Source organism: Lichenostomus cassidix, chromosome 1Aa (assembly GCF_008360975.1).
Source record: "Lichenostomus cassidix isolate B80296 chromosome 1Aa, HeHo_3.0, whole genome shotgun sequence".
Taxonomy (NCBI): domain Eukaryota; kingdom Metazoa; phylum Chordata; class Aves; order Passeriformes; family Meliphagidae; genus Lichenostomus; species Lichenostomus cassidix.
In genome coordinates, this window is record NC_139480.1 from 3,245,798 (window position 1) to 3,267,391 (window position 21,594).

The 21,594-nt window shown below is 45.6% G+C and overlaps 2 protein-coding genes across 9 annotated transcripts in view; one reads left to right on the forward strand and one right to left on the reverse strand.

The window, feature by feature from the left end:
- Positions 1–1,143: 1,143 nt before the first annotated feature.
- On the reverse strand, positions 1,144–5,928 carry LOC146443068 (uncharacterized). Its single transcript, XM_085082111.1, has 4 exons — positions 5,123–5,928; positions 3,085–4,260; positions 2,492–2,707; positions 1,144–1,434 (listed from the first exon to the last, which is right to left on the reverse strand). The coding sequence occupies exons 1-2, from the start codon at positions 5,821–5,823 to the stop codon at positions 4,251–4,253; spliced, it is 711 nt and encodes a 236-aa protein (XP_084938237.1). The 5' UTR covers positions 5,824–5,928; the 3' UTR covers positions 1,144–1,434; positions 2,492–2,707; positions 3,085–4,250.
- The window catches only part of LOC146443069 (uncharacterized), a 129,122-nt gene continuing 111,967 nt past the window's right edge, over positions 4,440–21,594 (forward strand). For 2 of the 8 annotated variants that reach the window (XR_014856460.1, XR_014856458.1), the window contains exon 1: positions 4,446–4,778. Coding sequence is in view for 1 of the 8 variants with exons in the window: in XM_085082124.1 (XP_084938250.1) it covers positions 4,606–4,778; positions 11,518–11,698; positions 11,863–12,033 (525 nt within the window). In the remaining 7 variants the exon portion in view is untranslated. Of the gene's footprint in view, positions 4,779–5,979; positions 7,173–11,517; positions 12,228–21,594 lie in introns of those variants that run through there. The other 6 variants (XM_085082124.1, XR_014856462.1, XR_014856453.1 and 3 more) reach the window with 6 other exon arrangements.

The window sequence follows — 21,594 nt, forward strand, 5'->3', positions numbered from 1 at the left end:
TCTTCACCTGATGTGGACACTGCAGAGGAAACACATCCACGTCTAGAAGAGGTTCAGGTGGGGGATCGTGGCCTTCAGCTTTAATGCCAAGAGCAACATGGCACTAGACTGACAGCCCTGCTGGCTGTAGGAACAGCCTGACCTGGCTCCTGTGCCATTGTTTGTTTTGGGACTGACACAAAAGCTAAATCATTCTCCAAAACAATGTGCAGCCATTCCCAGGTATTAATGTTTCCAGTGCTTATAGAGATACTCTTTAAATTCCTCTACTACTCGGCTTTAGAAACAGCCTGGTTCTTCTGCTTCTCCATGGTATCCCTTTCTAGCCAGGCAAAACTGTACTAGGCTCAGAGTCACCACACAGGGATTAATGTCCTGGTACAGGTGGGCTGGTGGCTGGAAAGTGGATGCCAACCTATAGACATTACGGCTACATTCTGCTTCAATTCCTGATATGAGTCTCTCCCTCCTTCCCATGCGCAACTTGCAGGAATATAACTGAGTTTGAAATATCTGCTTCCTCTCATATTCATCTGAAATTCATTAATGGGTTCAGAAGCTTTTGGGAGAGGGGGATGGACACATACGTGCACAGAAAAGCAGTGCAGCAGAACCTTTATTTCCTTGGGGAGGCAGCCTAAAGAAATATTAGCATTTATTCTCATCTGTTGCTGAGCTTACGACCCACACAAATAACAGGGAATAGCGAGCGAGCAGCCGGCTGCAGAATGGGAACAGGGAAAATGACTCAGCAAGCTTGGCACCAATCTGGAGAAAATGCAGGTACATTATAACCTTGCTTGAGCATCAATCTCATCCATGACATGACGTAGAAACAGCAGCCAGTGTTGGTATTTGGATTCGACAGAAACATTCCTTCTGATAAATGATTTAGCTCTGCTCTTGCAAGTAGGTATATCCAGCAGCAGAGCAGGTGAGAAGCTGTCTTCATATATGCCAGCAAAGGAGAGAAAAAGTTCAATGAAAATCTCTTACTGCTTTATAAATACCCTTTTTTTCTTCTGTTATCAGTTGACAAATAGCTGCTGAATTATAGTTTCATGCTTTGTTCATGTCATTTTCCCGAAGAACAATATTTCCTGCTACATCACCTTAGAAACTCGATCAACAAACACTCTGCTCTACGCGTAAACAAAGCTTTATTTTACCCTATTTTTGACAGCAGCCAGCATTTTAGAAACCAGAACATTTCAGGTTCTCTGGGCTATTTGCCTCAATTTCACAATTTGATTTTGGTTTTGAGGGCCTGTCAGCATTGTTTATACCCAGATCTGCTGGAGTAGTGATGTTTTTGTGTGAGTGGCAAAGAAAATATATTGCTGCAAATTGCTCTCTGGAATCAGACTTTCTTCTCTCGAGAGTCTAAATGAAACTGCACTTTCTAACATGTGGAAACTAAAGAGTGAAATGAATCTGAAAGAGAAGTGAAACAAGAAAATTCAGTTTCAACAACAAAAATGAACCAAAAAGAAGCAAGGACAACTTTGACCATTAAGCAGGACCATCTCCAAAGCTTAAGCTCCAATAAAATCCAGGAGTGTTATCTCCAACAGAGCACCTGAAAAACTCTGCAGGGCCCTTTAGCCATTTTCTCGTGTAATAACATCAGATCTTGTCCTGACCCCATGACAAGATCTTTTTTTTTTAACTGTGGAAAAACAAGATCACAGCCCTATAAAGTTTTCTTTCTTGGTTTCACAAGATGAGCATTTCCGAGGTAGCTGCTGTTAAAAAACAAATTAATCCAACAGCAAACAGGGGATTTTATTTGGCAGTTTTTAAAAACCTGCACAGGAGCCCCAGCTACTGAGCCTCCTGTGATCTGCCTCCACACGAAGACAGAGTCCATCAGTGAGGGATTAATTTTAAGGCAGATATTAAAGCCTATCACATGATGAAGGATTTTCCTGTATGCGGACTTCAGTGGGATGCTTTAAATCCTGTGTGTGTGCGTGGATATGCACGTGTATGTGCACACCGTGTTTATTCACAGGCAGACACAGCCTCAGGCTTCTTCAGGCCTTTCCAAGGAATATAAATTTTGGAGGGGGGACAGAGAGAGAGGAGTCATCTTTAAACCTCACATATTTGAAAGTAAGTTTTTGAAGGAGACAGGCTCAGGTGGAGGGAGCCAAGATCGTAAAGATTTTATAACTAACAACATTTTTTAAGAGGAGACAGAATTTCTGCTCTTTTTTAGTGCAAGGTCTTGCAGTAATTTAAAGCAAATTTGGGAAAAAGCTCCCTTTTGACAGAAATGCTTCATTTTGCTTTTCTGCTGGGCTGTAACCTACAGCGTCTTGGCTCGAGAAAATGAAATAAAGCTGAGCGATGAAGCGCTGTCACTGCTGCTGCCGCCACTCTGCCTCCTGCAAATCTCCCAAAATCGTGCACAGCTCTCCAGGTCAGAGCCGAGGAAGGCAGCGGTGCCTCCGCCTTCCAGGCTCAATCCTGCACCAGACAAACTTACCCGTAGCTTTGTAAAACACGGCCAGGGTTCACAGCGAGCGGCTCTGCCCGAGGTGCCACTTCCCAGGGTTGGTGTGGTGAGAAAACTCTTCCCATGACACAGCAGAACAGCAACAGCAGCAGCAGCAGCAGCAGAGTAAAACAGATCGGTTCTGGCAGTACTCCTAAAAGGCTACTTTAAATCCCAGCTCCAGCCTCTTCCTCCTTTAAGGATGATCTGAAGAAGGGAATATGGAATAAAAAGAGGCTTAGTGAGGCAGGGAAATGAGGCCCAGAGATATGGGGAGTAAGGCATGTTGTAGTTAGGCTCCACAGCAGTGGGTCAGCCTGGATAAATGGCAGAAAGGAGCCCAGAGAGGGAATTCCCCCAAAATTAGATGGGAAGGAGGGATAAACATAAACAATGTGTAGGGTGGATGGAGGGAAGACTCTGAGAAGAAGGAAGGAAAGGAGGATTACTGCTCCTCACTTGGTTAATTCTTTTCAGCTAAAATCATTAATATTTTTTACAAAACTAACAAAAAGATTTTTAAAAAAATAGTAGAGATATTAGAAACACTGATCTGTTAGATATGCAGTTCATTGCATGGGCACCTGGAAATGAATGGGGCAGGGAACAGGTACTTCAAGTCCAAAGCACTAAGAGGAGAGCGGAGGGAACTGATCCACCGTCACTGCAGGATTGGGCCTGTGCCGGGTGGCTGGGTGGCTCCGGTCCCCTCCTGCGGCCGACTGGCATCAGCACCAACCTGGCACTCAGAAAAAAGGTCGTTTATGTGACTCTCTTCAAGAAAACTCGGTGGGACACCGAAGAAATTAAATTCCCAACTTAAAATTTATTGCATCTGTGGGTCATGTTTTTTTAATCTCCTGAGGGGCTGCTAGAAGCTGTAAAGAAGGAGTGAACGCACGATTGCTTTTCCTCCTTCCGTTTTTAACAACAAATCCATCCCCCCCTTTCAATCTAGCCCCTTAAGCCTTGCACTTGACCACCAACACCGACACGATGCCACCAGTTCGGGAGCAGAATTTGTGGGCCTCCCGCAGGAACCTTCCAGGGGGAAAACCCCGAGAGACCCCTTCGCGTTGTTAGCCCGGCGGTGGGACCGCGGAGCAAGTGGGCTTCAGTTCCCTAATCCCAAATCCTGGGGGCCGGTGGAGAGCGGGAAAAAAAACCCACTTCAGCACCGCAGACGGAACAGCAGCCGGAGGAGCGCGGCGCTGCCGCCGGCCGGCCCCGCACCCCCGGCGGCTGCAGACGGGCGGCGGGACGCGCGGGGAACCGGGGGCTGCCCGAACGACGGGAAATTGTCGGCATCTTCCCTTTTCCCTTCTGAGGGCTGGCTGCAGGCTGGTAGTGTTGCAGCGGCCAGCGCACATCCCTAGGAGCGGCTCCTTCCAGCGTCTCGGCACAGAGCCGGCGGTCGGGAGCCGACGGTGCGACGGGTCGGGACGGTGAAATCGCTTCGCTACCGACTGGCAGAGTTAAACCCGGCGGTCGCGACCACCGCATCCACCCCGCACTGGCAGCACCGCTCACATCTGCTCCTCCTCAGTCCAACACAAACAAGTTTTTTCCCCCCTTTTCTCTTTTATTATCTTTTTTTTCTTTTGGTTGTTTTGGATTTTTTTGCTTGTTTTTTTCTGTCGCTCCCAGCACCCGAGACCCACCGCGGCCGCAGACGAGCACCGGATCCCGCAGCCTCCAGGAGCGGAGTCCATCCTTCCGCACGGTGCCTGCCCGGCTGGTTATTCCCCGGTTATTCCCTTCTGCGAAAAGAGAAGGGGAAAAAGAAAAAGGAAAAAAAACTCAAACACCAAACCAATCCTAATAAATAATAATAATAGAAGAAGCAAGCGCAGCAACTTGCTTTAAGCAGAGGGCGGTAGGAGCGGAGAGTGCAGCCCCCCGGGGAGGGAAGGGAGGGAGCGGAGGGAGGGCAGGCGGGTACCGGCGGGACTCGCAGCCCTCCGGGGGTACCGGCGGGTCCGGCGGCGGCGGACGTGAAAGTCCCCTTTAAGTTTCCATAGAGAGGCCTCCGGGTGTCACATGATGGACATGATATAACGAAACAACATCGTGGGGAGGGACGGAGGGAAGCAGTGGGGGAGCCCATGGAGGCGGCGGGGAAGCGGTGGCGCCCCCCGACCCGCCCGCCCCGGCTGCACCTGTCTCGGAGCGCCGGGAGCGCGGTGTCCGCCCCGCTGATGGGGCTGCGGGCGGCACCTTCCCCCGGCGCGGAGGAGAAGGAGGAGGAGGAGGAGAACGAGGCGAGCCGGTGGCGGAGGTAAGTTACCGGCGGGACCGGGGCGGGGGGCGCGGAGTGCGGGCGCGGTGTGTGCGGGGAGGGGATGCGGGGTGTGTGTGTGCGGGGTGTCCGCGGTGTCCCCGCGGAGCGCCGGGCGTGTGCGCGCCCTCCCGCCCTCCATGTCCGCATTCCAGCTCATGTTGCGCAGATAAAATTCAAACTTGAGGTAAACACAAGCGGCGGGGGGGGGTGGGGGGGGCGAACGGGGAACTGGGGGGGGAGGGAGGCTCGCTCCATCCCGGCTCCATCCCGGTTCCATCCCGGCTCCTGCCGCCCCCTCCCCGCCGCTCCCCCTGCTTCGCACCCGCGGAGCCCCTGCGCACCTGGGGGAGCGCCGGCACTGCGCTGCTTCCCCCGGCGAGGGAGAACCGAGCGTCCCTTTCCCCGCAGCCCCGGTAGGACACGGCGGGTCGGGGGCGGGGGGGACGCGGCGCGGCAGGTGCGCGGGGCGCTGTCGCGACATGGCGGGGGGGTGTGTGTGCGCGTCGCGACATGGGGGAAGCAGCCAAGTGACAGCGCGGAGTGGTAGGGGGGAGAAAGGACGGGGCTGCGTCGCGTTGTTTTCCTCGGTGCTGCGTGGGTATCCCGAATGGAGCGGCAATAACAGCGGTGCCCCCCCCAGTCCCGCTTTTCTCCATACGCATTTCCAAGTGCGTATGGAGAAAACAAGATGCGGAGCGGGCGGGCCGGGGGGGGGGAGGCGGGGAGGGCCGCACTGCCGCTCGCAGCCCCGGTCCGTGACACAGGCGGTGCCGCCGCGGGGAGATTTAAGCGCTTCCCCGCGGGTGATGATGGAGGCCACCGAGGGCGCCCCACAGGTGGGTGCGTGCGCGGAGAAGGGGGCGAAGCGCTGGTCGTGAGGGGACCGCCGGAGCGGTCCCGCACTCCGCGGACTCGCGGCGGGAGGCGCTGCCGGGGCTGAGGGTGAAGTGGGGTGCGGGGACAGGACCTGGCAGCCGCGGGTTGCTGAGTGGCGCAGCTCCGGGTGCCGCGAGCGGTGCGGGGGTGACGGCGGTGCCGCCATGGCGGGTGTGAGGGAGCGGCGCCCTCAGGGGGGTCCCGGCGGCCCCGCTGAGGGCGGGAAAAGCGCGCGCGGCCCCCCCCTGGCGCCTCCTCAGCACTGCACCAAGGCGGCGGGGCGGGGGGGGGGCGCAAAGGGGGGAGGTGGCGGCCACGCCCACCGCGCCCCCCGCCGGCCAATCGCCGGGGGCGGCGCGGCGGGGACACGCCTCCCCGGCGCGCGCCGCGCCCTCCCGACCAATCGCGGGGCAGCTCGGCCCCCCCTCATCGCCCCCCGTCGCCCACCCGCCTGTTTGTTACGGTCGGGGCCACGTGCCGGCGCTTCGGGCCGGTCACGTGGCCACCGGGGCCGGGGTTTCTAACGGGGACCGTCGGGGTCTGACGGGGACCGTGGGGGTCTGGAGCTCTCCTGTCTGTGGGGGTCCTATGGGGACCGTGAGGGTCTGGAGCCCTCCTGTCCATGGGGGTCTGACGGGGACCGTGGGGGTCTGGAGTCCTCCTGTCTGTGCGGGTCCGATGGGGACCATGGAGCTCTGGAGCCCTCCTGTGCATGGGGTCTGACGGGGACCGTGGAGCTCTGGAGCATTCCTGTGCATGGGGGTCCGATGGAGACCATGGGGGTCTGGAGCTTTCATGTTCTTGGGGGTCTGATGGGGACTGTGTGTGTCTGGAGCCTTCCTGTCCATGGGGGTCTGATAGGGACCTGGAGATGTCCTGCCTATGGGATCTGACAGGGTGACACTGCGGGGTTTGGAGCCCTCCTGTTCAGGGTGGGTCTGATGGGAAACAGGGGGGCCTGGAGCCCCCCTCTCTGTGGGGTCTGATGGGGAACAGAACTGGCTGCTGGCTTGGGAGGAGCTTGAAGCCCCCCTGCCCAAGGGAGTCTGACTGGGCTTGGGTCTGGGTCTGGCTACCAGCCCAGGGAGCCTGAAGCCCCCCTCTCCAGGGAATGTGGCCAGGACCCTCTTGCCATGGCCCCCAGGCCCTTGCCCACCATGAGTGTCCTTTCGGACCCGGCCCCATTAGATCTCCTCCGAAGGCCTGTCCCTGGCTGTTGTTCCTGTCATGGCCGATCCGTGACAGCCTGTCCGTGGCTGGCTCTGGCCTCCGGAGAGGGAGGTGTTTCTCTCCCGAGGAGAGCTGTTTATGCCCAGTGATTTTTTTTTTTTTCTATTTTTTTTATTTCTTTCCCCTCCCTCCGTGTTCTCCTGCGTAAGCCACAGCAGCAGCTCGGTGTCTGCCCAGCCCGGCAGTGTTCCGGCATGGCTCTTATGTAGGTGAAGCCGGAGAATGCTGCAAGGATCGTGTTGAGCTATCTGTCTCCTGAGCCTGGAGCTTTGAGCCTATTTATAGGTGGGTTGGGCAGCGTTCAGTGTGAAGGACTCGTGCCACGTCCGAATCCGTGGCAAAGCGAGGCGTCTTAAAGGATGGTGTTTTGTTTTCGGTGGTTGTTCCTGGGAACAGGGTTTTATGAAATGTTCTGGAGCACGGGTTCTTAATAGGTTATATGGAGAAAGGCAAGTCAGTTTGGAGTTAAGGAACGTGATGCCATTTTAATGCAACTTCTCGGGTGGCAGAGCAAACAGTAAGAGGATACTCGGTTCTAGATCAGCAGCTTTCAGCTTTGCAGGCAGTGGACAACTCAGGCAGGGTCAGTGGGAAGCCGCAGAGGAAAGGATGTCTGTTTTCTGTAGGCTTGTGCTCCTTTCACTGTTTCAGCACTGCTAAAGATTTTGTGGCTGACAAGCTGAAAGAAAATATGGAAGTCCACTGTTCTAGATCTCTGATATGTTTTGGTTTAGAGTAAGTGGAGGAGGGATGGGAAAAAAAAAAATCCTCAACTGTGTGTTTTGTTGCGAATGTTTCTATTGTACAGCTTAAAAATTAAAATAGAGTGTATTTTCAAGAATTACATAACCTTTAGTAACGTGGTGAGTCTCAAGTAGCCTTCAAGAGTTAAATAACAGCAGATCAACGAGACTGGGTTGAGAAGAGGAAGAGAGAGGGTTTTGTAATGGTGAGGACTGTACACAGATATTTAAATCTGCTTTGGTGTTGCACTAGAAACGAGTCTTTGCTTAGGAGGAGGAGGAGGATTTTAATACCCTATAAATACAGAACACAAGAAGGAGGATGGAAAGATGAGGTTTGCAGTTTTATAGTGGTCTAGTCGGGTAAATGGATCGGGAATAGTTTGTGATATTTCACATTCTTCAGCTCCTCTTCCATCTTGACTTTCTCAGTACAATTTTTTGCAATCTGAAATGAAGAGAATTTCCAGATACTGACCGCTGTGGGTGAGGAAGGCAATCTGACATTAAAATAACAAGAAATTACAGAAGGGAGTGCGGGGCACTGTCGTGGTGAGGAGGCTGGGTGTGGTAACTCATGTCCTGGGAGAGAGCTGGTGCTTTGTGTTGGTTACAGGAGTAATTTGACACGGTGTCACCTACAGCAAGATGTTTATTCAGCCGGGGTGGTGCACTTGGTTCGTGCAGGCATATCCGTGTTATCTTTGTATTTTGGGGGAAAAAAACAACCCTGCCTTAATAGAGGAAATTACTGGGGAGCAGTTGACGTGCTGGAGATGTGAGGATAATACCCAGAGGTGCGCAGTGGGCACAGCATGCCAGCGCCTCGGAATTCTGAGCGTACGTGGATGTGCTGGCATGGAATTGATGCACCAGGAAATTGCTTTCTCTATTTTTGTTGGTGAGATGCAGTTAACGTAAAATGAGTCCTTTGGATCCCGTATCCCATTTCTATTTAATATACCAAAGATCATTTATCTTCTCAGACGGCGAGAAGGAGAATAAAAAAAAAAAAAGAAAACAACTTTGTTTTGTAACTTGGTTCACCTTCTCTTCATTTGCTGTCAGCTCATGACAAGGCACAATGTGTGCTGCACACTGTGTTCCACAGAGCTGTTTTGGTGATGAATACAACGTATATGAAAAAAGGGCTATGAAAAATAGGTATTGTACCAGTTCTCTCCACTTTTTATATAAACAAGCCCCATTTATCTCTGAAAGAAGTCCTCAAAAAGTGTCATGTTAGGGTTTAATGCCTTGTCAAATTTTTGTGGCGGAAAGGTCGCTGTTTTAGTCTTCCTAAGTATCCAAAGAGCAGCTAAAAAAGAAATATTTAAATTAGTGTTTGTATTGGTTTTGCAGTAGGAAGTAGTAAAACTTTTTTTCAGTTTTGATAAAAAGGGAAATTGTGAACTTACTTTAAAAACGTGGTTTTTTATGCTGTTATTAGTCTGTTACATTGTTGAAATTAAGAGGATTTCTTTAATCCAGGCTAGATTTTAATTGCTGTAATCACGTGTTTACTATATTTCTTCTGTATTTATAAATAAAAGCACAGAGTCATGTTTTTTTGATCTCGTGTATAGCATGACTGGCTGTAGTTCATGCCATATTTGCACGGTGTTTTTCCATAAACATCTTGCTTCTGGAATTATTGGTAGCACCAGAATATGAGCTTGAAAATACTGTCACATAAAGGGTTAGAGCACTTGCAAACAGGAATGCTGAATACAAAGTTGAAAAAAAAAAAGCAACCTCTCCCCAGCAGTTCTTTCAAGTCAGTTTGATGATAAGTTTGGATCCCGACTCGTGGTTTTCTAAAAGGCTGGAGATGGAATTAATAGGGCTGCAACTGTTAGCCGTGAATTTCAGCATAAATAATATTTTTCTTTCGGCTTTGGATTTTGTGCAAATGCAGTGAAAAATCTCCCATCCTTTTCCAGTCCCTCTGGATGCTGCACCTCAGCCAGAAGACGTAGCATTGTTGTCTAACAGCGAGGCTGGAAATGGGAGTTGTTTGTGCTGAGTTTTACCCTTAGCAAGGTCAGGGATTTCATCCTTCCGTAGATTCCTAATCTGGGAATTTAACACTTGCAGTGGGTCCCGATTTAGGAATTTTCATGAACTACCTGGAGCTCTGGAAGGGATTTACATGTCCCCGTGTTGTGCTTCTTCCCAAACATAAGTTTGGAAATCCCTGAAATACTGATGTTTGTGTGGCAAAATATTAATGATAGTACTAAAGCAGTCAAGTTGAAAATCTAAGTTTCTTACAGAACACTAATTTAATTGTCAGGACAAAAAAAAGTGATAGTTATAATAGTATGCTTGTTTTAAATAGTTTCGATCAATATGGGCATTGAAGTTTTGCTTTTGACAGTGGTTTATGGCTTGTGGGAAATAATTTGGATGAGGGGAGATGGTCCTGCTGTTTCACAGTGAGCTAAATTTCGGGATACTGTTAGCTGAGAATTAGTTTTTCATAATTATGAAGTATTAGTGAGCCGATGGTGAGGGTTTTTTTTTTAATTCTTACTAGGCTAGAAATTTCTTACTAAAATATAAGCAAAAGGAATTGAGAAACAATTGGTTTAAAGGGCATTTGTAGCACCATTTGTAAGCCGTGATTTTACAAACACTTCTCTGAATGTGTCTTGTGTAAGGAGCAGGTCTTATTAGGGAACGTAAATTGTGCAATTGCGTAGAAAATCAGCAGAGTTGGTAAATTCTGAAGCAGTCATCCTGTTTTTTCTGTCCTATATTTCAAATTCTTGCTCACTTGCAGCCAAGCCCATGGTGTACTTACATGTGCAGAGTGCTGAACAGTAGTCTCATCTAAACAAAATATTTGTGAAGCCTGCCAGTGATAGTGACATGATATTAATTTTTTAATTTATTCTGTTGTTTTTTTTCCCCTGTGTGTCATCTTGTCAGTTATGAGAAGCACCAATTAGTTGTCTGGGGGGAAGATGAGGTGAGCAGAATGGGGAGAGGGGAAACCTGGTAAAACATCATGCTCTGCTGTTACAAAATTCAGCTATTTCTGCCCCAGTTTACCTGTTTGGTACACCAAAACAGACTGATTTCAGTGCAGCTCCTGTAGTGCTGAGCCTGAAGTAATCCTTGTTTTTCCTTTTAGTCATTATTAGCTTGGTTTGAACATCGTCCACAGAAGTTCTCCTGGTACAGGTGGAGCGAGTTTGGATCTGTCTGGAAAATATACCTTGAAAATGAGCTTAATCTTTCTCATCTGTGTTGTCATTGGGTATATTTTCTTGGTAGCTTGCGGATTTTAGAAAAGCAAGATGATTTTTGTGTTCATTTAATAGCACTGTATGTGGAATGCCCCTAAAATGTGCTGTTTTGAATAACACCTGCATTATGCTCAGGTTACTGAATTTTAACACAACTGTAGTAGCTTCTCTAGGAGTTTCTGCAAAAATAGAGTTGTAAAATGAAGGCAGGTACTGGCCTTGAATAAATTCCACTGTGCAGGGGAAACAAGGGAGACTCAAACCGAGGTTCAGAAAGAAAACAAGCATTTGCCTGGGTTTTATCCTGATGATTATTTCCGTCAGTACAGGATGATCAGGTGCTGGGGAGACGTGTCTGAAGCAGGAGTGATCCTTGTGTTTGGATTATTGGAACTTGGGAGATTTCTTTGCTACGCAGAAGCTCATGTGAGCAGCTGTCAGGTCTCCTGGGAGGGAAGGAGCCTCCAGCCACCGTGTTTACTTCCAGCCGGAGGAGGAAAAGGGACATTTCTGGCTAGTATCCTGATGTGTTTTGTAAACTGAAAGCGCTGTTAATGCTCCCGAGCAGCGTGTAGTTGCTGTATCATTCTGCAGTGTCGTTCCCCACCCCCTTTTTTTTTTTTTAAATTTTAGCATAACTTCAGTGTTCGTCTGTCAACATCTGCTGGGTATTGATGCATCATCTGAACCTCTCGGGAGATCCTTACATCCTAATTTCTTCTGGCTTCGTGGCAGTGCTCCAGGACCCCGGAGCAATCAGGATTACATTTATCCCACTGATAGAGAGCAAGATTCCAAATCTGCGAGGCAGCAGGTATTTTTTTCACCCTGTAAAACGCAGGTAGAGGAAATAGCTCTGGAGGGCAAAGCCTCGGTGGAGCAGCAGCGTTGCAAACCCCGCAGGGCAGAGTGCTGCGGGTGCTCCGAGGCAGATGTCGGCGGTGTTTCGGTTCCATGGAATTCTCCGCTCCTTTCCAGGCGATTTTTCCAGCGTTGCCCTCTGCCGGAGGAGACCCGCAGCACCAGAGCTGCCAGGGATTGCTGTGTGGGCTCTTGGATGGAGTTCCTGCCACTTGGCACTGCCTTGGCAGCTTCTGTTCCAAGAGCCCACCTTCCTCCTGGAGCTCCTGTTCCAGCCAGAGCGTCTGATTCCAGCTCTTCCCTTCTTATCCTTGTGCATGGGCATCTCTTCAGGGTTGTTTGGATAAACTGAAAGCCAAACAGTGGATCCAGCGTTGTGGGATCAGCTGCTTCTCCAAAGGTTATTGTTCTGGAACCACAGCTAATTCTGACAGGGGGTTGTGCACCTTTCTCATAAAATAAATTTAATCTTTGGATTCTTAGCCCTGTCTGGCTTTGGTAATTCAGATGCTTTTTAAAACAATATTGATCTAAAAATCAGTGTTGAGAGTGTAAATATGCTTAAATATAGTTTAAATTTGTTTGGTGTTCACACAGTATGAAACAGGAATAAGGTTGGAGCAATTAGAAGTATGAGATTTCACTAACACTGACTTGTATCTGCTGTTCTGATCAGCCTGTACTACAGCACAGCTGTTTGAGTGTTGTGGGTTTTCTTTGTTTTGGGGTTATTTTTTCTTTCTTCTTTGTTTTTTCTTTGTTTAGTTTTTGTTATTTGGTGCGGTTTTTTTGTGGTTTTGTATTGTTTTGGGGTTGGTTCTTTTTTTGTTCTTGGGGTTTTTTTGTGTTTTGTTTTTTTGGATCATTCTGAGGGTTTTTTTGGGGGGGTGGTATTTTATTTTCCTTTGTGTTTTTCTGACTTAGGAAAAGGCCTTCTTTTTGGTTTTCAAGAAAGTGCAGGTTTCATGTGTTGCTGGTGTTGAGGTTAAAAGGAGTGAAGCAGGGCAGAGCACAGCTGTACTATTTCAGTGGGAGTTGAGTGGAGACCTCTGTTCTCCCAGTCCTTGTTAATGGAATTGCTGACATTTACGGGGAAGTCTTTGCTTAATATTGGAGAGAGAAAAGTCAGAGATGGTGACTGTGAAGAAGTAACCAGGAATTGTGAGCTGAAATGTTATTTATTGAATAAAACTGAATTCCTCAAAAGCAGTATTACTTCAGCAGTGAATGAGTCACATCTATAAGCAGCAATAATTTGTACTAGAGACCAAAATTGTGTAATACAGTGGGGGAAAAATGCTGGTAGGGACATTTGGTAGGTTAACCCAGGCCTCCAGCATTGTGATGGGAGAGAAGCATCTGTCAGAGCACTCTTTCCAATTACAGAAGCATGGAAAATAGATCCTGATGGTGCAGCCTGGATGGCAGGATCCAGCCCTTCACTACTGCAAGCAGATGTGCAGTAGGATTGCTGCAACAGATTTCAGGCTCTGAATTGGAACCCTCATGGCTGCATTTTTCAGCTTTTTTGTGCCCTTCCCCCCTTTTTCAGGCTATATTGCAATCTCTGGTCGTTTAAAGACCACTGGTTTCAAAATCAAGCCCTTGTAGCCTTTTCCTGTAAAGCAAACTTTGTGTTCCTGTGGGTAAAGTTACTCTGAGGAGGTTTATGTAAGATTATTCTCCTGGTTGCCTGGATCACGTAAATACTCTAAACACAATTCGTCATGTCTAATGTTATCCTGGTCAAGTTCTCTGTAAGGATGTATCTGGTTGTATTTATCCCTTTTGTTGATGTTCTCTTTTGCAATTACAAAGTACTCCTATATCATGAAGAGGTTTAATTCTGTTCCAGATGCTGTGGGCTGATAAAGTGCTAATGCATCTTCTGGCAGTTCCTTGTGAGATCAGTTACCATGAAAAAAATGTATTTACTCAAAGTAAAGTCTGCTTTGAAGCACAGGTTTGTGATGTGCGCACAATTCCTGGTAGACAAGGAATGTAATTTATTTTTTCCTAATTCTGCTACTTTAGAAAAATCTCCCTGGCTAGATGAAAACTGGAAGTTAGCTCTGAGACTTTCGGATGCAGTCTGTTTGGTAGCTGTGTCAACATTAATTATTGTATAGCTCTAATGTTACTGTATAAAGTGACACCTCTTCTGGCCCACGATGTTTCTCCTGGGTAAACTATGCTTGGCTTATTTAATTTTAATATTTGATCCGCAAATCTTTGCGAAGATCTTAAACAATGTTGTTCAGCTGTTCATTGTTCCTTCTGGTAACGTGGAGAGAAATGCATCATGTTTTTTAAGAGGCTGCAGTGATTATTTCCCAATTCACAACTTTTCCGTTGAAATGTTCCTTCATGTTGTGCCTGCAGTCAGTGTCCATTTTAGGGCTTATTTTCAGGCTGCTGCTGTTGCTGCCTTGAAGGAAACAAAAATGAGGTGACTTAAGTCTGTCCTTTCCCTGTGAGTGGCATTCCTGATTTGTCTGTTTTCTTCAGTTATTTTTCTGCTTTTCCTGCAGCAAAAGGAGACTTTGCCTCTTTGCTGAGTGCTGGGTTATCTTTGTGGTTTGTTGGTTCTGGAAATGCAAAGAAAGAATCTGCAAGAGCAGAAATTCCAGCAGGGAAGGGCAGCAATAGGGAGGTTCTCTTCATGATGTCACAGTCAGTGTCTTAAGATCAGCTTTCCATCCTGATGTGTTTTTTTCCCTTCTGCCCATCACTGCCACAGCTATCCAAAGCTTGAGGATGGGCAAAATCCATCCCAGGCTCTTAACGGTGCTTAAAGCAATGCTCCCATGGACTGCAGAACATTTTGGGTTGGAAGGGACATTAAAGATCATCCAGTTCCACCCTCTGCTGTGCCATGTCGTCCCTACCCTCACAACCAAGAATTTCCTCCAATAAAATAGTAATTCCAGTTCTTGTCACTAGACCAAGACCTGTAAGTAAGTGACTTCCATCCTGTGGTTGTAAGGTGTGTTTTCTGGGTGTCTCCACTGTGTACTAGATGGATGAAGGTTTTCAGAGCACTTGCTTTTAAGACTTTGTAGCAGCCTTTCTTGCAGAACTGACTTCAGAATGAATTTCCCTCCTAGCATTTAGTTTAAAATGGATGAAGATCATAAATGTTTTTTCAGCTCATCTTACTCAGCTGACCCCTCTACTTCTACATTCTGTGTCTCTCAAGGGCTCTGTTAAATAATATTTATATTAATAGTACCATCTACTGTTGAATCCCTCCTGTGGTTTAAAAGAGCATATCTAAGTATTACATTATGTTAACCAGCTTCACTGGTAGCTCAGAATTCAAGCTGTTTGTATTTGCAGTTCTGCTGCTAAGTCCCTCATCTCCTGTGAGTGTTGTAAATAAAGTTTGGGCGTGCAGAAAAGAAGGCCTGGGCAGCAGGGGCTTGGATTCCCCAGTCCTGCAGGGAAAGGTATGTCCAGAGATGCATCCACAGCCACCTTTCCTCCTGGGGAATTCGGTGTGTGTGAATCAGTGTCAGCAGCACAGAGGGCACAACAGAGGAGGTAGGGAGGGGATTCTATCTGTGAGCATTAGTTCTGAAAGTGCAGAAACACACAAACCCCAGCTGGGTAAGATTTAAAAATCAGAGATTGTGAAGAAGAGATAAATGACCAATATAGGGAAACCAGAATAGAATAATGAAATCATTCAGGTTGGAAAAAGACCTTTAAGATTGAGTCCAGCCATTAACCCAGCACTACCAAGTCCACAGTTTAATATAAAAAGTCAAACAAAACTGTTTCCTCTGTACACAAAAATCAAATTTGAAGAGTTTGTTGAACTTCTCTATATTAGATCTGCTTATTACTATTCATGTTCCTAGAACATATTATTAGGCATTTCTGCTAACATTAGGGGCCTGTCAATCGACTTTTATAAACTCTTTGTTATATTATTATGTGATTCTACTATTATTAGATTACCTACCTCTTGGTGGGGAAGATAGCCATGTATCCATTTGGGAAGATGTTATCCCCTGCTCAGCTCCAAGACAAGGCAGCATCTCTGAGGCTTCCACCTTTGCTGTCCCATCTTCCCACACACTGGATTTCTGCTGGCATCTTCCATAATCCTTCCAACTGGCTGTGCTTCCTGTTGATCTCCTTGTTGCTCTTCCTAATGAGTGCTGGTGTTCGACCTGGTTGTGTAAACACAGAAGGGTTGGGTGCCTTTTATTGAAGGAAACTTGGAATTGATGGAGGAATTAACTTCAGGGATGTCAAGTGCCTGGAGCTGTGGTGCAGAAGTTAGTTCAGGAATAATGCAGGAATTTTAGATGTAGATTTCATGGAAAGATACGTCTTTGTGTTACTGCTAGATTAATGTGTTGGCCCAGGATAATGCTGGCTTTTGAAGTGCTTATCTTCAAATGTTTAAAAATCTGTTCTTGTGTTTTACCATAAACTGATGTGGTCCAGCAGTCATCTGGCTCGCATTCTGGAAATATTTTGTTTTTCTTTTAACATGACTCATTACCATGCATTTGTAACTATGGTTATTTTCTCTTAAAGGATTTGTTCTGCCCTTTAATTATCGTGTTTTGGGGCATTCAGGTTTGACTTATTACCAATGTAGAAATTCCTCCAGGGACTGCTAGCTTCCAAAAAAATGTTTTAGGCTGCTTGCCCATAAAATTAGCAGTCATCTTATTACTTCTTCGTTAGTCTAAATTAGAACCTCAGTGAGATTATGTTCCCCTACTGTATGTGTGAATCTTACAACTCATTTAAGGTGTCAGAAGTGTTGCTTTTGATATGTTTGGGGGAGTTTAGCTGCTAGAGGTGCTCTCACTTGCTCAGTAGCAGTGGTGTGTGTTTGTACTGATGAACTAACGAGTGAATTATCATGGCAGATGTTATTACTGATCATTTGGACTTGAAAAAGTCGTGAAGAATCATTGTCCATGTATTTCTGTTCTCGCTGAGGTATTCCATTAATAGCTGGTGACCATTTCCCTTTCTCTCCTTGCATTATTAAATATATTCTTCTGGTTTCTGTAAGACTTTTTTTTTTACAGTCAGAGAATTAGAGTATTTTGTTTTTTCTTTCTGAAGGATGATCTTGCGGTTTCTGTTCATTTTTTTGTTGGGGTTATTTTAGATAGCAGAACTTTAAATTGAGTCAATTTTATTCGTTATTTCTTCAGTATTGGATAATGCTCTTTTGCCTTGATTTTCCTGGTCTAAGATACTTACTGCTGATGGTGTTTGTGATATTCCTGCAGAATTAATGCTAACTTCTAGTAAGAATATTGAACTGGAAATGGTTTCCTAGGATTCTAAGTCCTGTCACTTGATATAGGAAGCCTGATGTTGTATAATTGCTATATAATTTGTACTTTAAAATAATCAAGCTCCATCTTAAGGACAGGTTTTTTTACTTCCATTATTGGAATCAGAAGAAAGATTCCAACTTTCAGAGCATTCAGGATCCTGAAAGTCTTAAAATTGCCAGCCTAACATTTTGAAGAGCCATTTCATGCTCACTTTTTAATGATAATTGCAGAGTTTGCCTCATGCCTCTCTGCTTGTCTTTATTACTCTAGTGCTTTTATGACCAGGAATTATATCAGTTACTACCTCTTTGGTCAGGTAAGCAAACAAAGCCTCCAGTCTGTGTTCAGTATTGAATTTTCCATTCTCCTGACTGCCCCAAACTGTGCCTGCTCTGCATTCTTGGCTCAGCTCGGAGCTGGCGTTGCACCTTGCTTTGCCTGCAGCCAGCACAGCTAAACCAGCATGGGACACAATGTCCCTGAGGATCTCTGTATTCCTCCAGAACGTCTGTGGTGAGTTTAGCTTGCCATGCTGGGCTTTGACGTGCAGTTGGAATCGTTCATCAAAGCACAGACATGATTTAAGGCACTATTCTTAATCATGTTGCTGTTGTTTGCTGCAGCTGAGGCTGCACGAAATGCGTGCTCGGCTCGCCCTCCATTTCCTGCCTCGCAAACCTCATGGTCCTGCCTTTCATTTTGGAGCTGGGGCTCCACTGTTGTTTCCCAGTGTGGAGGCTGCAGGTGCTGCTGCTTCTCCTCGCTGCTCTCAGCTGATTCCTGCAGTTGAGTGTTTGAACATAAAGCACCGATGGAGAGGAGGAGAGCAGAGCAGGAGCTTGTCCAGCCTGGGATCCATCGGTGCTGGGAGGCAGCAAGAACCAGCAACCACTGTCCTGTGAATGCTGACACTGATCTTGGCTGGAAAATCATAATTCCAGGTCTGAGGCAATGGCTAGTGGTCAGACAATGTCCTTTTTTCTTTGGATTTTTTTTTTTTGTCCTTTTAAACTTGCAATGAAATGGGCCAGGTCATTCTGCCAAGCGCAGGACTCACAGTTGCAAGGCAGAGCTTAACCATCTGCTGCCATTCGTGCTACCTAAAACCACCTTTCTTTCCATGCTCCAGTGTGAATCCAGTTCCCTTAAGCAGGACACACTCAGAAATTAGGTGAATTTTCCAGGCAGCTGTAAATTGGGGTCACAGTTGCTTTATTTAGCAGGTGTGTCACTCTGATGACCCACGGTCACTTAGTAATGGGCTAGAATTTTTCCTCCTTCATAGTTTCCAAATTAAGGAGTTGTTCACCTGGTGGGAATACGTATTTTACCCAGGTATATCTGCTGCTGTTGAAATTCATCACACTTCTATTATTTAAGTTCTTTTTGTACAGTCTTCTGGTTCTCCTTTCCTCACTCAGATTTATGAAAAGCCATAAGCAAAAGTCAGGATTACTAGTGTTAAAAAAAACCCCAAACCTGAAAAATTTATAATTCTAATAATCTACACGTGTTCACCAACCAAGACCACAACTAGTTGCATTAGTGCAGCCCATGTGTTGAAAAAAGTTGGATTTTTGCTTCTTCTCTTTTACCAAGATTTAAAACATGTCCCAGGATATATGGGTGGGTTTAAAAAGCAGATGGTGAGGTCCAGTTCTGCTTGGAGGTGTTGCAGCTTACTTGGAAATACTCTGCTCAGTGAGGTATACTAGACATATATAGAGATCCTGCAGATTTGAGAATGGAGAGATGTGGGAATTTCTTCCAGTCAGTGGTATAAGAGCTCATAAGAGTGGTAGAAATACTTATATTTTTGTAGAAATACTTTTTTTTTTAAATAGTTATATTTTTGTAGAAATACTGAAGGCTTGAAATCCAAATGCTTAGCTAAGTTCATTAAAGAAGAAACAATATAAAGAATGGAGGAAGTATTAAGGCTGCTTTAAAAGATGAGACTATAAAAAGAACTTGCAAGCCCCTTTAACACATGTCAAACAATGGTAAATAAATGTCAAAGAGTCTTCAGTCAATTTAAATCAGAAATAGAATGGGGAAGCACAGCTCTCATTGAAGGTGATGGCATTTAACAGTTGATTCAGTCCTTTGTAAGGATGAGGAAAGGTGGGATAATTAATGGGCTTGATGGGTTTAGAAGGTGGATAAGAGGTAGGGACAGGCAATTTTGGAAATGGAAGGAAGGGGGTGGGTTGGTAGAGAATACATGGATTTTTGGTGGTTGGCAGGGCTGTAAGGGGTCACATCATCTGCCTGTTGGGGCTTGGCACAACGGAGTTAATATTCAAAATGTAAGAAAATCGTTGAAAGGTTGTGATATTACAGAGATTTAATGGTGTTTCTCTGCTTGGAATGGCACAAGTGTTGCATTGATCTGTATTTTTAGACCTGTAAAAACCTGATTCCTTTGATCTGCAGTTTTCATAATTGGGAAGCACTGAGTGAATCGTGAACATGCTAAAGGAAAGTGGCAGTGAGAAAATATTGCTCTTTTTCATGTTGTAATTGTGTGGTGTTTACATGAAGCTGTGAGGTCACTGGCTTCCTGTACGAGCCACTTCCTGAAAACCTTGTTCTACATGGTACATCTAAAAATGTACTTCTTAGAAAAACTCAGCTGATTTTTGTTTTTCCTCCTCATGCTGCTGGCTGACCACCTGACTTTTGTTTCTACTCCAGAGCTGATACAGCACTGGAGAATAGTGATCCCTCGGGATGGAGGCACAGGATGCACTGGGGAAAGTACCACAGAGAAATTGGGTTCAAAAAACCCAAAGCAGGCAGTGGGAGCATGGAAACAACCTAAACACATAGTCTGACACATAGAAAGTATTGGTACTCTAAGGCTTCAGCAAGCTGTGAGTCATGCAGTTAGGTTTGAAATAACTAGGTAAAACCAGAATCAGCAAAACTGCTCTGTGTTCTCATTTTCCTGTTGAGTTTCAGGTATGTAAAAAGCAGTTAGTTACTTGCAAAACCTGTTGCAATTAAATAATTTTATTTTTAATGTGAAGTTTTTATGTTGTCAGTGCCTTCTAGACTTGAAGGTTTTGGAATCATGGAATCATCAAGCTTGGAAAAGACCTCTGAGGTCATGAAGTCCAGCTATTCCCTCTGCACTGGCAAAAAACATGTTCCCAAATACCACATCTTCATATCCTTTAAATCCCTCTGGGAATGGGGATTCTTAACACTACCCTGGGCAGCCTGTTGTAATGCTTAACAACCCCTTTGGTCAACAAATTTTCCCTAATATCCAACCCTAGTGCAACTTGAGGCATTTTCTTCTTGTCCTGTCTCTTGTTGCTCAGGAGATGGAAGTAGCCATCAAATTTTGTAAGATATGAAGGATTTGGCAATAACAAAAAACCCTCAAGCATATATATGTGTGTATGATAAAGGAAACAGGCAGCCAAGCTTTATTACTCATCACATAGAACACGGTTTTGGATTGTATGACATTTATAATGTAGAAGAGATTATTCCAACCAAAATGCCTTCTTTGAAGTGAAATATGGTCCTCATAGAGCAATATAAATTAACTAAACTGTGGCAGGTCAGCATGTGTGGGAACCAGAAAAGATGAAGAGCACGTCTGAAGGAAATATTTGAATTCTAAAGTAGTTTTAATAGAGTTATGTCTGTGTTTTTTGGTTTTTTTCCAACCAGATTAGATGAACTGAAATAATTCAAAAATACATGTATTTTTTTAAATAACAACATAATCCTAAAATGCCTGGATGACATATTTGAGTTGAATATTTTTTTCTATTTTGTGGGGATTTTTTCTCCATATTAATTGGCTTAAATGTTACTTAAGGCTAATATCTAATCGAGCAAAGACCGGCTAGAATATCTTTAAAGGAGTGCTTTGATTTCTAAATGATCTAAGTTTTGCAGTGTATGAAGATACAGAGATTCTGCTGTGAATATGAGTGCTTGAACATCATGTGTCAGTATGAAGGTCGAATATAAATGTGAATTTTTGGGGTTAGTAATACACTCATTTCAGATCAGGTTTTATTTTGTTCGATGACCATGCACAAAATACTGAAACTTGCCAGACTTCACAGAGGTCATAACAATGGGAAATTCTTAAATACAAAGAGTTCTTAAATTTACAAGCACTTCTAACAATACTGTGGTTTTAGCCAGTCATCATGCTGTTTTATAACAGCTATAAACTCTATTTCCAGAAAGACACACTGCCTGTCAACCTAAAGTTGGCAACATTCCTGTGAATTTCCATGGTAATTTTATCGGTAATTTGCATTTGTCAATAGCTTGTCTGTCATAACCATTACACGTCTCAAACCTCTTCTGTCCGTACAGCAATGAGTTCCCAAAATGCAGAAACTCAACTTCGTGGATTTTGTCACCTCTGTAGGAAGAACTTGGGTTTAAATTCACATGAATGTTGCCTGTTTTGTTGATGTTACTTCTTTTTTCTCATTCTTTGAGTTTTGAAATTGTACCTGTGGCACCAACATCCTCATCAGTGTGTCCTTCTGGTGTA